We start from the raw sequence: 14,690 nt of genomic DNA, 5'->3' as shown, positions 1-14,690 counted from the left end.
CCCACAACAACACAACGCGCATGCGCGGAGCCTTTCCCGGCCGTACGCCTGGCAAGGCGGAGGGAACCTTCGAGAGGACGGCTAGAGCGGCCCGCAGACCCGGAGGAGGTCAGAAGCAGAGAGCGGCCATTCTCGGCCCGGAGGCGGGTCTTGGTTTGTGTTAGCGGAAGCGTAGGCACGTCACTTCCTGCCTGGCCCCAGGCGAGGGGAGCGCGTGGCCATGGCGAGGAAGAGCGGAGGCGGCGGGGCCCACCGGGCCGGGTCCCTGAAGCAGCAGAACAAGCCGCACAAGAGCGGGAGGCACAGCGGGAGCAGCGCGAAGAAGCAGGGCGGTGAGGAGGCCCGTCTGTACATGTATATGCAGTCCTGTCCTGCGTGAAGTCGATGGCATCCTTCAGCTCAGGCGCAGGCAAACTCGGCCCGCCAGATGATTCGAGACTACAATTCCCATCATCCCTGACCACTGGTCCTGTTAGCTAGGGATGATGGGAGTTGTAGTCCCAAAACATCTGGAGGGCCGAGTTTGCCTGTGCCTGCTCCAGCTGGTCCGTCGGGGGGGGGGCAGCTCTTCCGAGACAGGATGCTGCCGATGGCTGTGCCAGAGAACTTTAGCTGCGAGACCCCCTTTTACCCCACGTACGCCCTCTTGAAACCGCTTCGATCAGCGGAACTGGCAGGATTACAGGTGCCACATAGCGCTTCTTTCTGCAGCTGTAAGAAATTGATCTTCCCCTGTGGCAGCGCCTGAGCTTTGGAACTCCCCGCCTATTGATACCAGGCAGGCGCCTTCACTGCACTCTTTTCAGACCTGCTAAAAACATTTTTGCTTAAATACCCAGGTATCTAGAATGCTGGTGTGTTTTTAGTTTATTGCTGTTTTTAATTTTTGGAGCGTTTTGATTGTTTTTACAGAAAAGAATTCTCGCTTTATTCATATTGTAAACTGCTTTGAGGTTTTATTCAATCAAGCGATATATGAATTTGATTAAATAAACAAACAAATAAAATGATTGGTGGGCAATGAGTCATAAGGATAAGCTTGGCTCAGCAGTGTGGGTGCATATGATCAAGAGCAGTATTTAAACAGTTTCCCTAACTCCATGTCTTCCTCTGAATTCTGTTATGTATAGCGTAGCACCGTACGCATTGAGAGCTTTTTCTCTTCTCTCTCCGCCCTTTCCTTAGGCCGGGTCCCTGCTAAGACACTCAGCCAGCAGCGGCACCGCAATTTGGCCAAATTGGACCGCAAGCATCGGGCCTGGCAGCTCCGCCGGCAGTGCAGGGAGATGGTGAGTCAGTGAGAAGCTGGTGGGGTGGAGGGCAAGCCTCTTCCTGCTTCTACAGGGGAGGGAGACAAACATAAGAAGGGCATCTGCTGGATCAGGCCAAAGGAGGCCATCTATTCCAGATGCCTGTGGGAAACCTGCAAGCAGGATTCAAACAAAAGTGTCCTCTCCCCTCCTGCAGTTTTCAGCAGTTGGCATTCAGCAGCATTGCTGCCTCTGATGGCAGAGCATAGTCGTTGTGTTTAGTGGCCATCAATAGTCCTCTCCTCCATGAAAGGACCTGTGTTGGCTTTTTCTTGGTCACAGGTGTTGGAAGAAAAGCGGAACTTGGGTCGCAAGGATGGGCCGCCCCACTTGGTGGTGGTAGTCCCGCTGCATGCTGGCGTCGCTATCCCAAGAGCCTTGAGCCTGTTTCAGAGCAGTGCAGCTTCTACTGTGTGCCAAACCAAGATGGGCCCACCAGGTTTTGGCCTGCTGTGCCACCAATCCAGACTCCGGTGGCGCTTTGTGGCGGCTGACACAGGTAGGGACACCTTAGCGTACTGAGACACTGTCGTTACAACATGCCAGCCTCCACCTTCACCTGTGCCTTTCTTATCGCCCAGGGAACCTCCATGCTGTGCTGGACCTTGCCAAGGTAGCAGACACCCTCCTTTTTGTGCTGGATCCTCACGAGGGCTGGGATGCCGCTGGAGACTACTGCCTTTCCTGCATCTTTGCACAGGGCCTCCCCAGCTATGGTGAGAACAGTGTCGAAAGCTGCTGTGCTAGCAGGAGGGGGCTCTTCCTTTACCAAATCCCTCCTAGCAGAACAGTGTTCAGATGCCAGGGTTTGAAGTGGTGAGACCAAACTGCATAACTAGGAAGAACATCTGAATTATAGACTGTGTGAGGGAGCCAGGTAACCTCCAGTTAAGACACAGGGGGATTTACTGTTCTTTTTATCCTGATTTTCAGACAAAGCGGCTCAAGTTAGAGAGAGGCAGGCAGGCAGGCTTTGCCACTGGCATATAAACTAAAAATGCAACATGTAAAAGTGGAGAGCGACAGGAAAAGGGAGAGGAAAGAGTCCTTCAAGGTCAGAATGAAGTGCTGAGTTACAAACATTTACATTCAGTTCAGGCAATGCTGATCCTCCCTTGCTGATGTTCTTGTCTGAGCAGTGGATTGTGGCTCTTTTCTCTTTGGCCAAAGGGTGGGGCCAGAAGGTTCTTTCCACTCCCTTGGGGCAAATGATAGCTGGAGCCAAGTGTTATTTCTGGCTGGGAAGGCGGGTGTAAGCTTGCAGCTCATGTTTCTTTGGCTGATAGATGGGGATGGGCTGATCTCCTCCTTGCCATGGTGTTCTTCCTGGGAGGCAGGGGAGGGGGCCCTTGATCCTGTGGCTGGTGGCAGAGGTCAGAGAGAGCTGCCCATCAGGTCTCATATTAAAATGGATTAGACCAATTCACAAAGAGGGACAGATCTTTTGCAGCTGCTGCCCCTGAGTGCTAAATTGAGCAACCGTGTTAATTAACAGTCTCTCCCCAAGCCACATATATTGTACACAAACAGGGCAGGGCTGTTGTGTCTGTTTATCAAGAGACATTTGGCAGGCCTGAATTGGAAATGGGATGGCAGATGAGACAAATTTTGGATCTGATCCACTATGCCTCACCCTGTGTTGTTGAACTTATACCAACTTATGGAAGGGATGGGCAGTGGGCTTCCAGTCAGTGCTGCAAGGCTGCTTACGTTTGTAGAGTTGGAAAGGACCCCAAGGGTCATCAGGTCCAATCCCCTGCAATGCAGGAATCTTTTTGCTGTATGTGGGGCTTGAACCCACAACCCTGAGATGAAGTCTCATGCTCTACCAACTGAGCTATCTCAGGGATACCATGCTGGCATCTAGAGGTTTTGGTCCACGCTGCCTTGGGGGGTCCCCTGAGCTTCACAGCTGCCTGTAAGCAGACATTAAAGCCTACCCAGCCGTTGATGCTTCTCTCCCGTTTGTCACCTGCAGGCCTTGCTGTTCAAGGTCTTTCTGACCAACCGCTAAAGAAGCAGATTGACTGCCGCAAGAAGCTGAACAAAGCCATCGAGAAGAGGTTCCCTGAAGACAGGCTCTTCCCCCTCGACACAGAGCAGGAGTCCGCCCTGCTGCTTCAGCACCTGGCCAGCCAGAAGCAGCGGCACCTGGTCTTCCGAGACCGGCGGGCTCACCTGCTGGCCACTGCCGCCACTTTCGTGCCCAGCACAGACAGCGCCTTGGTGGGGACTCTGAAGGTGTCTGGTTACGTCAGGGGACGGAGCCTGAACGTGAACAGCTTGGTGCATATTGTGGGACACGGGGACTTCCAGATGAGTCAGGTGGATGCCTCCCCAGAGCCCTTTGCTCTAAACTCCAGAACTGCAAAAGTACACCCAAGGAGCATGGGGGACCAGGTAGGTTCTGTTGCCTGGCTGGTAGGGTGGGGGGCAGGAACTGGAAGGTAGGAGGAGGCAGCAAATGCTTGTGGGGGTGGGGGAGAAAGCATCTCCTTTGCCCCCAGGTGGCCATGCTTGAACTTCTCTTCCCTGGTTTCTAGGATGACCTTGTCAGGAGAGAAGAGGAGATGGAGGAAGACGTGAAGGTGCTCAGCAAGGCTGATGCCAGCAAGCAAGAGTCTCTGCAGTCAGAAGTGACCCCTGACCCCATGGATGGAGAGCAGACCTGGCCCACCGAGGAGGAGCTGAAAGAGGCTGAGGGTCAGTCTGAGCCTTGTCCATCCTTCCTGCCTCCTACTTTAGACCAGCTGTCTTTTTGTCGCTTTGCACGTGGGCTGGGCTGAGGCTCTCCTTCTCTTTCAGGCTCATTATGGTCTGGGTTGGGCTTCAAACGCTGCTTCCCTGTTAAACTATATATTTCATTAACATTATACACTGCTTGATTGTAAAAAGAAAAACCCTCAAAGTGATATTTTTTTTTTTGTAAACCCAATAGAATTATCACTAAGAAAAATCATCAAGAATTATTTGAGACATTCAGAAAGTCTAAATAACAATACAGTGGTGCCTCGCAAGACGAAATTAATTCGTTCCGCAAGTCTCTTCGTCTTGCGAGTTTTTCGTCTTGCGATGCACGGTTTCCCATAGGAATGCATTGAAAATCAATCAATGCGTTCCTAGGGAAACCGCCTTCAGACCAGGTCCGGGGACAGTCTGTCCCCGGACCTCTTCTGAAGGCTGGGGGGGGGGGGGACAAGGGCTTTTCTTCCCACCCCCAGCATTTTAAAAAACCCCAGGACAGCGGAGGACTTCTCCGCTGTCCGGGCGATCTTAAAATGCTGGCGGGCGGCATTTTAAAATCGCCCCGGACAGCGGAGGACTTCTCCGCTGTCCGGGGCGATTTAAAAGCCCCTGGGAAGGCAGGCAGGGGGGACAAAGACTTTCGCCCCCTGCCCGCCTTCAGAAGGTGTTCCCGCCCCCCCCCCGCCCCGCTTCGGAACAGCGTTCCGAAGTGGGGCGGCTGGGGCAGGTGTTCCCGCCCCCCCCGCCCCGCTTCGGAACAGCGTTTTAAAATGCTGGGGGTCGGGAGCGAAGCGTTTGCTGCCGACCCCCAGCATTTAAAAATCTCCCCGGGACAGCAGAGAAGTCTCTGCTGTCCCGGGGAGATTTTTAAATGCTGGGGGTCGGCAGTGAACGCTTCGCTCCCGACCCCCAGCATTATAAAATCTCCCCGGGACAGCAGAGACTTCTCTGCTGTCCCGGGGAGATTTTTAAATGCTGGGGGTCGGCAGTGAACGCTTCGCTCCCGACCCCCAGCATTTTAAAATCTCCCCGGGACAGCAGAGACTTCTCTGCTGTCCCGGGGAGATTTTTAAATGCTGGGGGTCGGCAGTGAACGCTTCGCTCCCAATCCCCAGCATTTTAAAATCTCCCCGGGACAGGGGGAGATTTTAAAATGCTGGGGGTCGGCAGCGAACGGTTCGCTGCCGACCCCCAGCATTTTAAAATCTCCCCGGGACAGCAGAGACTTCTCTGCTGTCCCGGGGAGATTTTAAAATGCTGGGGGTCGGCAGCGAACGCTTCGCTCCCGCCCGCCAGCATTTTAAGATCGCCCGGGGCAGGCGGGGGGGAAGGCAGGCGGGGGGGAGCAAAGACTTTTGCCCCCCGCCGGCCTTCAGAAGAGGTCCTCTTCTGAAGGCCGGCTGTGGGCGAAAGTCTTTGCTCCCGACCGCCAGCATTTCCCTATGGGCTTTCGTCTTGCGATGCAAGCCCATAGGGAAATTCGTCTTGCGAAGCGCCTCCAAAACAGAAAACCCTTTCGTCTTGCGGGTTTTCCATCTTGCGAGGCATTCGTCTTGCGGGGCACCACTGTATACAAAAAACAGATTGCAGCTTGAGCTAGCTTTTTAAATGTCTGGGTAGGTTTATAGTTTTTGGCATTGCAAATCATTTTATCGCTTCTTAACGGTAGTGTGTAAAAGCACCAGCAGTGTGTGCTTTTAAATAGTTCAGCTTCACTTTTCTGGTGCTGTAAAGCAGACTTTGCTGTAACTGCTTCAGTTTGGCCAGATGAGGAGCGGTGAGCTCTCTCTCTCTCTCTCTCTCTCTCTCTCTCTCACGCTGGCTAACTGCGCTTGCACTTCCAGAGTCCCTGGCACAGAGGAAGAAGATGACCAAGAGGGTCCCCAAAGGCACATCTGCCTACCAGGCTGCCTGGATCCTAGACAACAATGACGAATTGGAGAGTGGCAGTGAGGAGGACGATGAGGAGGAAGACAAGGAAGAGAATATGGTGGAAGAGCCCATCTCCCAGGTAATGGGATTGGGGTTAGTGCACAGCAGGAAGGTGTCGCCGGACATCTGATGGGCAAGTGGGGAAGGAGGAGAGCTGGGGAGAATGGGTTCATTGTAGGTATTCTAGACTGTTCAGGAACAGCTGGGTGCAAGAAGTGGGGGACTTGATGTGCAGGAACCCTAAAATGTTGGCTTGGCTTACTAGCTGGACTCTATGCTTGCTGCCAATACTGTCAAAGTCTTTTGGCATGTGTTCAAAGGGTAGGGTAGAGAGGCAAAGGGAATCTCTTACTTGATTTGTGTTAGGAAGAAAGTAGGAAACTGCTGGAGAGAGGCTTGAACCTTGGAGCTAGCGGGACCCAGCAGAAGGAGTCATCTCCTGCTTGGCATCTTCTCTTGAGAGCCAGGAACATGTTTTGGTAGTGAGATAGATTAGTGGACCCCTGCTGATGGTGGAATGAAGAGCGGCATTGTGGGTGCATAGCACTGAGAGGTCAGAATTCGGGGAGGGGGATAGGAAGCCGCCATATGCAGAGTCAGACCATTGGTCGATATTGCTCGATATTGTCTGCACTGACTGGCAGAGCTCTCCTAGCCCTACCTGGACATGCCATCAGGAATTGAATCTGGGACCTGTTGCTTGCAAGGCAGATCCTCTTCCACTCAGCTGTGGATCTTCTGTAATCCATAAAGAAGAACATGGTTGTAAGAGCGTAGCAAAGAGAGATGGCAAGCCATGAGTGTCTGTCTTGACTGCCAGCCTAGTATTTTATTTTATTTTTCATTTCATGTCATTCTTCAAGTAGTAGTATACCAGTTACGTAGACATGGTGCCTTTTTCCTTTAAAAGGTTTCTTTCTTCAAACACTTTCTCTCTTGTCTCTCACAACCCCATGTGGGTTGCTTTTTCGTATGCTAGGATGGGAGTGGCAGTGAAGAGGAGGAGGAGGAGGATGAAGAGGCCACAGAGGAAGAGGAGGGTCCAGACATGACCCTCCTGGACGATGAGAAGATGGAGGACAATGAGGCAATTCTGGAGAAGTACAGGCAGGAGCGGCAGGAGGAGATGTTTCCAGATGAGGTGGACACACCAAGAGATGTGGCAGCCCGGATCCGGTAAGAGCCTCATACATGCAGGGTGAAAAGGTAGGAGTGCCTGCAATGGGATGGCAAGGTCTGCCCTGGTTTGCTACATTTATCGCGGCCAGTTGCCAAAGCGAGGCCGGGTCTTGATGCCCAGGTTCATGTTAGACTGGGCTTTGGGAACAGAGAAGCCTTGCAGCTCCTCCTGAAGCTGGTTCACAGGCAGCTCCTCCGCTGAGTGTGGGATAGGCAAAGGCAGGAGGCCGGGTCTCTTGGAGCGCTGATTCCCTCTGGTTGTCTCCAGGTTCCAAAAGTACAGAGGACTAAAAAGTTTCCGGACCTCTCCATGGGACCCCAAAGAGAACCTGCCCAGGGACTATGCCCGGATCTTCCAGTTCCAGGATTTCTCCCGGACGAGGAAACACGTCTTCCGGCAGCTGGAGAAGGAGGAGAGCAGTGGAGCTGAGGTAGACCTTTCCTCCAGGCTCCAGATCTGGTCTGGTTCTGCCATACACCCTGAAGGCTCCTTGCTCCCATCGGTCCTGTTAAAAAATTGCAGAGCTGGAGGGCAGAGGAGTGGGAGACAGCTGGGTGCAGTGATCCCAGGCATGGGATCACTTGCACCCAGCCTCCCCTGAAACAAGCTCAGGGCAAAACAAGAGCAAGCCAAAAGAGCCTGCAGGGGCAAGAGCTCCATGTGGCTTGAGCTAGTCCGTGCCACGGTGGAGGGCAAAAGCCATGTCAGCTGGGGTTGCCTGTGGCCTGCGATTCCTTGGTTGTGTAGAACCTGCAACAACTCAGCACAGAACTGAGAAGCTTGAGCACCTTGTGGGTTTTCCTTCAAACATGAGAGCAAGTTTGCAAAGAGAAGCTGGAAAGTGCAAGGCGCCTGGTCTTCTGAAATCTTGGAAGCCAGAGATGGGCCTGAATAAAGTTTCCTCTGGGCAGGGGCAGAGCCTCAGCCCCCCTTCCTTGCTCCTGGCTTCCCTCCAGGACAGTCCAGAGCAGCCTCCCCCATCTGATGCCTGCCAGGTGTTTCGGACTGCAATTCCCTTTAGCCCTAGCCTCATGCAGAAGCTGACGGGGTCTGAGAGCAGCCATGGTGCAAAACCTCTGGGGGGCATCAGGTTGAAGAAGGCTAGTCCACAATAATGGGCTAGGTTTTTTTTACTATTGCTTTTATTGAAATGATTTCATGGATAACAAAGGTACATAAAAGGTCGTGTTTCTTTTTTTAGTTCATAAACTCCTATCTGCAGGTCTGTTACATTTGGTGTGAGATATTTCTATCATAGACATTGTGAGTGGGGGAGAAAGGTAAGGGGAGAGAGAGAGGTGGGAGAAGGAAGGGGGTAATGATTTTTCCGTCTTTTGCATAGTGCATGCGTTGGGTCTTGTGTCAGCGTCACGTGGATAGGTTCTTCATCTATTCAGTTGTTAGTTTTTGTTGGCGGTGAGAGAAATTGGGGAGCCTAGAGCATGGTTGGTTGCATTCAGCTGCTTGCAGTGAGTTTTGCTTGTGTGTGAGTGGGGGTGGGGTTGCTGGATCAAATTACCGTATTTTTCACTCCATAAGATGCACCGTTGACCATAAGACGCACCTAGTTTTTAGAGGGGGAATGCAAGAAAAAAAAAATTCTTTAAAGGGAGCGCTGAGCAGAGCCTGTATGCATCCCAGGCTGTGCTCAGAGCTCCCTTTCACGAGCCGCATGGAGCGTGTGTGGGGCGCTTGCAGGCTTTTCCCCCAGGAGGGAGAAGGGCAGCCTGTCACTGACGGGTCGCCCTTCTCCCTCCTCGGGGAAAAGCCCCCAAGAGCTGCACACACGCTCAGCACGGCTCTTTAAAGGGAGCACAGCTCTTGGGGGCTTTTGCGGGAGATGGGGGAAGGGACTGAGGAGCTAAGCCAGAAACTAGAACAGCAATAGGGAGCGCTGTGCAGCGAAAAATACGGTAGCCATATCAATTTGTATGCTGTCCGGCGTGTGTGTGGGTTATGTTGTTGTCTTGTAATAAAGGGGAGCTACACTGGGGTGAAGGCATCTTGTTTGTCCCCCTGCTAATTTCAGTTTGCTGAGTATTGGGCTAGTTGAACCAATGGTTCGATTCTGTATAAGGCAGTAGGGTGTGTTCATAACCTCAGCTGGATAATCAGTGTAGGCTTTGGAACTTGGAGCTTCATTTGGCACAGGTAGGTAGTTGTGTTGGTCTGCCGTAGTCGAAACAAAATAAAAGAATTCCGTCCAGTAGCACCGTAGAGACCACCGAAGTTTGTTATTGGTATGAGCTTTCGTGTGCATGCACACTTCTTCATTTGGCAGCCCTTGATGTGCGACCTCAGCTTATTATTGAGATTTCTCAGTTTGGGTGAAACTGCATCAGGTGAAACTACATCAGAGCTTGCAAACTAGGCCCAGGGTGGCGAGCCCATGGCCCCCGATGCTGCTGGGCTTGTAGCTCCTGTCAGCCGCAGCTAGTAGGCAGGGTGAATGGGAGCTGTTGGCCAGCCACGGTTGGAGGGCCTTAGGCTGCCCACCCCTGCTTTAGGGAAAGCGGGGGTGGTGGGGCCTTGCCCATCCTGATCCATTGCTTGGGGTTTCACACGCAATGAGTCTGTGCACATTTAAACCAGCTCTTGGCATTTGGTTGTCTGGGGCAGCCTTTGCCAATCTGGTGCTCTTCAAATGCTTTGAATGACAGCTCGCATCAGCATCGTATGGCCATCTTGGTTGACCAGCTTGGTAAAAGCTGGTGTTTCCAAATTGCTTACAGTCCTTTTCTGGTCTCCAGTACCTGTTTGCTGATGGGCAGAGTTTCTGCTCCTTCCTGCTTTCTGAACCCACCATTTCCTACTTTGCTCCAGGCGCTGCCAGGTTCGCTCTTTCACCCTCTGTCTTCCCTTCCTGCAGGTCGGCTGTTATGTCACGCTGCACATCTGCAGTGTCCCCGTCTCGGTCATGGAGAGTTTCCAGCAGCAGGTGCCTCTGTTGCTCTTCACGCTGCTTCCTTACGAACAAAAGGTGAATGGGGAGGGGAGCAATTTGGGGGTTCTGGCCACACCCAGCTGTGCTGTGCCCCCTTCACTTAAGCTGACAGCTTTTCATCACAATGTCTGAACCTGTCTAACGTTGGAAGGGCAACCAAAATGATCAAGGGGAAAGGTTGCAGCATCTGGGGCTTTTTAGTTTAAGGAAAAGGCAAGTAAGAAGAGACATGATAGAAGCTTGTTAAATTTAGCATCACATGGAGAAAGTAGATAAAGAAAAGTTTTCCCCCCTCAACACAAGTACTTGTGAACATCCAAATGAAGCAGAATGTAAATGTAAATGAAGCAGAATGTAAGAGTTAGGACAGATGAAATAAAGTCCTTCTTCATGAAGTGCATAGTTAAACTGTGGAACTCCCTCCCACAGTGATTTGTCACTAACCTGGATGGCTTTAAAAGAAGATTAGACAAATTAATGAAGCAGAGGGTTATCGATGGCTACCAGCCACAATGGGTCTGCTCTGCCTCCCCAGTTGGAGGCAGCAGTGCTTCTGAATACCAGTTTCTGAAAACCACAGGAGGGGAAAGTGCTCTTGTGCCCAGGTCTTGCTTGCAGGTTTCCCAGGGCCATGTGGCCACTGTGAAACAGAATGCTGGACCAGATGGGCCCCCTTTGGCCTGATCCTGCAGCCAGGATCTTGTTCTGTTCTTATGACACCTGACAAGCATTTGGTCATTCTCTTGCCTGCCTTGGGTGTGAGTTTGGGCTATTCCTAAGGCTCCCTCTTTTCCTCCTCTTTTCTTCTCCGCGCTCTCTGCAGATGTCTGTGCTCAACCTCCTGGTGAGACGCCAGCCGGGTGACAGTGAGCCCGTCCGGTCTAAGGAGGAGGTGATTGTCCATTGCGGCTTCCGCCGCTTCCGAGCCTCCCCGCTCTACTCCCAGCACAGTTCAGGTGAATGAGCGTTTTCCCCCTCCTGTGCCCCAGGCTTCCTGTTTGGGCCCCTGCAGTTGGTTCTGTGAATGTGTGTGTCCAGAGAAGTCTTGGTGAAAGTCCTATGCTGAACATGTGGAACAGGTTAGCGGGTCTTCAGATGCCCCAGCCCTGTGTTGTGCCGTCGTTGAATACTTTGGGTGATCTGGAGTGTATAGTGCAAACGCATCTCACATGAGGCTTCTGTTCCAGGAACAGCACATGTACACAAAATTGCACATAGCCAAAAGCTGCTGGCTGGCAATGGGGGGAACCCCATGTGGAGGACCTCCCTGTGTCTCCACTTGTCAGGTGACTAAATGCTGCTCCCTTGGCTGCAGAAGGGAGCAAAGAGGCAGGCAGCAAAGAGGCAGGCAGCTGCTGGAGATCCATTCCAGCCTTTATCTTCTGCTTGCACCTCCATCTGTCTGCCGAGCAGAGAAAAATATTTCTTCTTCCCCTGCCTGCCTCCCTCCTTTGTTCTGTCCTAGTCTCTCTCCTTCCTCCACTGCAGCTGTTGCCTGGAAGGTTGCCACCAGAGCAGAGTGCATGTAATTCAATTTTTGCAAGTAAGGGGTGGGTGTGAGATGCAATTGCACTACATTGTTTGCTTGGACAAAGAAGTGTGTTTGTGTGTGTCTGATGTTTGCATGGTTGGAATACTATATAGCCTGCTAGCCAATGATAAGCCAAAGGTAAGACTCACACCTGTTGCTCCACCTACCACTGGAAGGTAGACCAGGTGGATCTTCAGGCTGGAAAAAAGGCCCCTGCTACCTTTCTAGCTGCATCATCCTGGGCTTCAGTGCTGCCTGGGACATCACACAGCTACTTGCCCTGAGCCAGACGCACGCACTTGCTTGACCGGTCTGAGTGCCAGGCAGCTCCTTCCTGATGCTCCCAGGAAAAGTGGAGCAAGGTGAGGCTGATCCTTCAGTGGCAGAGGCTGCAGCCACAGCTTTCCATTCTGTCCCTGGGAGCTTTCCTGGACAGAGCTCTGTAGCCTTGTAATTCCACAAAGGGGCTGAGGATTGGTGAAAGAGACCTTCCTGCGGCTCCAGGGCAGGGGCTGACAGTGTGCTTTCCTTCCCTCAGCGGACAAGCACAAGCTGGAGCAGTTTCTGCGGGCAGACACCGCCACGGTCGCCACCATCTACGGCCCTATCACTTTCCCACCTGCTTCTGTGCTGCTCTTCAGACAGAAGAGCAATGGTGAGTTTGGTATTAAGGGGAGGGCCTTTGGGGCAGGTGGGTTGTCAGCCCTGGGCCTTCTCCTGCTGCTGCCTCAGTTCCTGCCCATGAGCAGCAGCCTGCTCCAGCGTGCCACCCTCCCAATGCTTTGGACTACAGTTGTGCTGACTGGGGCTGATGGGAGGCGTAGTCCGAAGCAGCCAGCAGGTGATGGGCTGGGGAAGGTTGTCTACACCAGTGGTGTCCAAGGTGGGTAAGTATCGCCCCCTGGGGGTGGGGTGGGATTACCTGGGGGGCACTAAGAGGCAGAGCAGGGGCAGCGGAGGTGTCCCAAGACTTTGAAAAGCTGGTATCACTGCATCAATTGGTTTTGTTGAATTCATTGAACCAAATAGTTTGAATTGGTTTTTTGAATAAATGTGTTTTGAATTTTATTGTGTTACTGTCTTCCTTACTGGTTCATGCAGTAATGATTTTTGTAGCTTTGGGGACACTGGGGGGTGAGTTTATGGAACAAATGGGCAGTGGCCCTGAAAACGTTTAGGAACTGCTGTTTTGACAGCAACTTGGAATCTACTTGGCTCGTTGAGAACAGCTGTCTGTTTGAACTACCCTGTCTTATTTACTGGTGGCACTGCTGCAGTTTTTAAATATTTGTGTTGGTGCTGTTGAATGGTCACTGTGATGTGTGGGTGGGTGTTCCTTTTCCTTTCCTTTTTTTAGCATGGGTAGCAGAAAAGGATTGACGACTTTGGCTTTGAGCCAAGAGCATTTCCAGCCCCTCGCCATAGATGCCAGCTGGTTACTATTGATATCTTTTCCCACTTGAAAAGTGGTGCAATGCTACTACTCTTTTGTTGGCTGGGTGAAGCCTGCATTTATTGCACAGGCTGTGGTGAGCTGGCTCCTAGAACTGAGCGCTGTTGCCCATCCAGCAGCACGCTTGATAATTGCGTTTCTCTGCAGGAGCTCACAGCCTCCTGGCCACAGGCTCCCTGCTCAGTGTCGACCCTGACCGGCTGGTGATCAAGCGGGTGGTGCTCAGTGGCCACCCATTCAAGATCCTCAGCAAGATGGCAGTTGTGCGCTACATGTTCTTCAACAGAGGTATGTCGGGACCCAGAGGGAAGACTGTCTGGCAGAGCTGCTGCTTGTTAGGGAGGAGTTGGGGAAGTGCCCTAGACTTGGGTCTGCAAGGCAGCACAGGCCTTGCCTGTCCACATGCTGCCAGTCTGGTGGGTTTGTCTATGGGATGGCAAGCTAGCTGCTGTGGAATAACCCAGACTCCGATCTTCGGGGAAGGCTCTTTTCTCAGTGGCTGCTCTGAGTCTCTGGAGGGCCCTAGGGAAGCTAGACTGGCTCCCTTTCTTGTCCTTCTGCTGGCAAGTGAAGACTGTTTTAGTCCAACAGGTCTTAGGGAACTGGCTGCTTTTTAAGGAAAGAGCTCTAATAGTGCCGTGCTGTTTTTATTATCTGTATCTTAATAGATTTGTTTTATATAGTTTCAATTCTAATAAAGCTCAATTGCTTTTTAGCTTTTTGTGTTTTACCTGTGTTGTTTTGTGTCAGCTGCCTTGAGTCCCAGGGAAAAGGTGGGATGTAAATAAATATAATAATCTACACTCATTTCCCCCTGGGAATGCAGTGCCTGAATATTGAGCCAGAGGGAGGTTCTGCTAGTTCTGCTAGTTCAGTGCTATCCTATGGACACCTTCCACCCCACTGTATTCCAGAGCACCCTGTGAATGAAGGCAAGGCCTGGGGAATTTCATTTTGGAATGTGCACCAGTGGGCAGCAGCTGAGTTCCACCTACTCTTTGTTTTCTCTCATATCCTACAGAGGATGTATTGTGGTTCAAGCCTGTGGAGCTCCGGACCAAGTGGGGGCGCCGGGGGCACATCAAGGAGCCTCTGGGTAAGTATGCGGGCCCAGCTCTTGAAGGGGATGGGGGCGCTTAGCTTATGATGAGCATGCCAGCAGATCTCTTTCTGAACTGTGTTTTAAACTGCTGCCTCCCCCTCTCTTCTCTGCTGGCAGGTACCCATGGCCACATGAAATGTCAGTTTGATGGGCAGCTGAAGTCCCAGGACACAGTGCTGATGACCCTCTACAAGCGGGTCTTTCCCAGATGGACATACGATCCCCACGTGCCAGAGCCACCGCGGGAGAGTTTGAGCAGCCTCCTGCCTGGCCAGGAGGAAGAGGAAATGGATTAGCAGCTGCAGGGGACTCAGTTTTGTCTAACTTTCCACTTCGCCTATGTTCATTTGTATCCTATTTATTTTTGGAGGAAAATACTATTTCCAAGGCAAGCCTTGGCCTCTGAATTGTTTATTTACGTGTGTCTTTAGTGGCCCAGCAGTCTTGGTCAATATGATGCCCCAGAGAAAGTGAGCTGTCAGTGGCCAATTCC

General features: G+C 52.1%; 1 protein-coding gene across 1 annotated transcript; it reads left to right on the top strand.

The window, feature by feature from the left end:
- The first annotated feature begins 177 nt into the window (after positions 1–177).
- Positions 178–14,589, top strand: TSR1 (TSR1 ribosome maturation factor). Its single transcript, XM_081017348.1, has 15 exons — positions 178–332; positions 1,186–1,289; positions 1,593–1,809; positions 1,892–2,026; positions 3,289–3,710; positions 3,854–4,013; positions 5,900–6,066; positions 6,967–7,163; positions 7,435–7,597; positions 10,037–10,147; positions 10,935–11,067; positions 12,181–12,297; positions 13,243–13,383; positions 14,117–14,191; positions 14,315–14,589. The coding sequence occupies exons 1-15, from the start codon at positions 221–223 to the stop codon at positions 14,491–14,493; spliced, it is 2,433 nt and encodes an 810-aa protein (XP_080873474.1). The 5' UTR covers positions 178–220; the 3' UTR covers positions 14,494–14,589.
- The last annotated feature ends 101 nt before the right edge of the window (positions 14,590–14,690 follow it).

The sequence above is a fragment of the Podarcis pityusensis genome (genome assembly GCF_964106645.2).
Source record: "Podarcis pityusensis genome assembly, chromosome: 8".
Classification (NCBI taxonomy): Eukaryota; Metazoa; Chordata; class Lepidosauria; order Squamata; family Lacertidae; genus Podarcis; species Podarcis pityusensis.
Note: the sequence above shows the minus strand (reverse complement) of the source record. Positions and strands in the feature narration are given on the sequence as shown.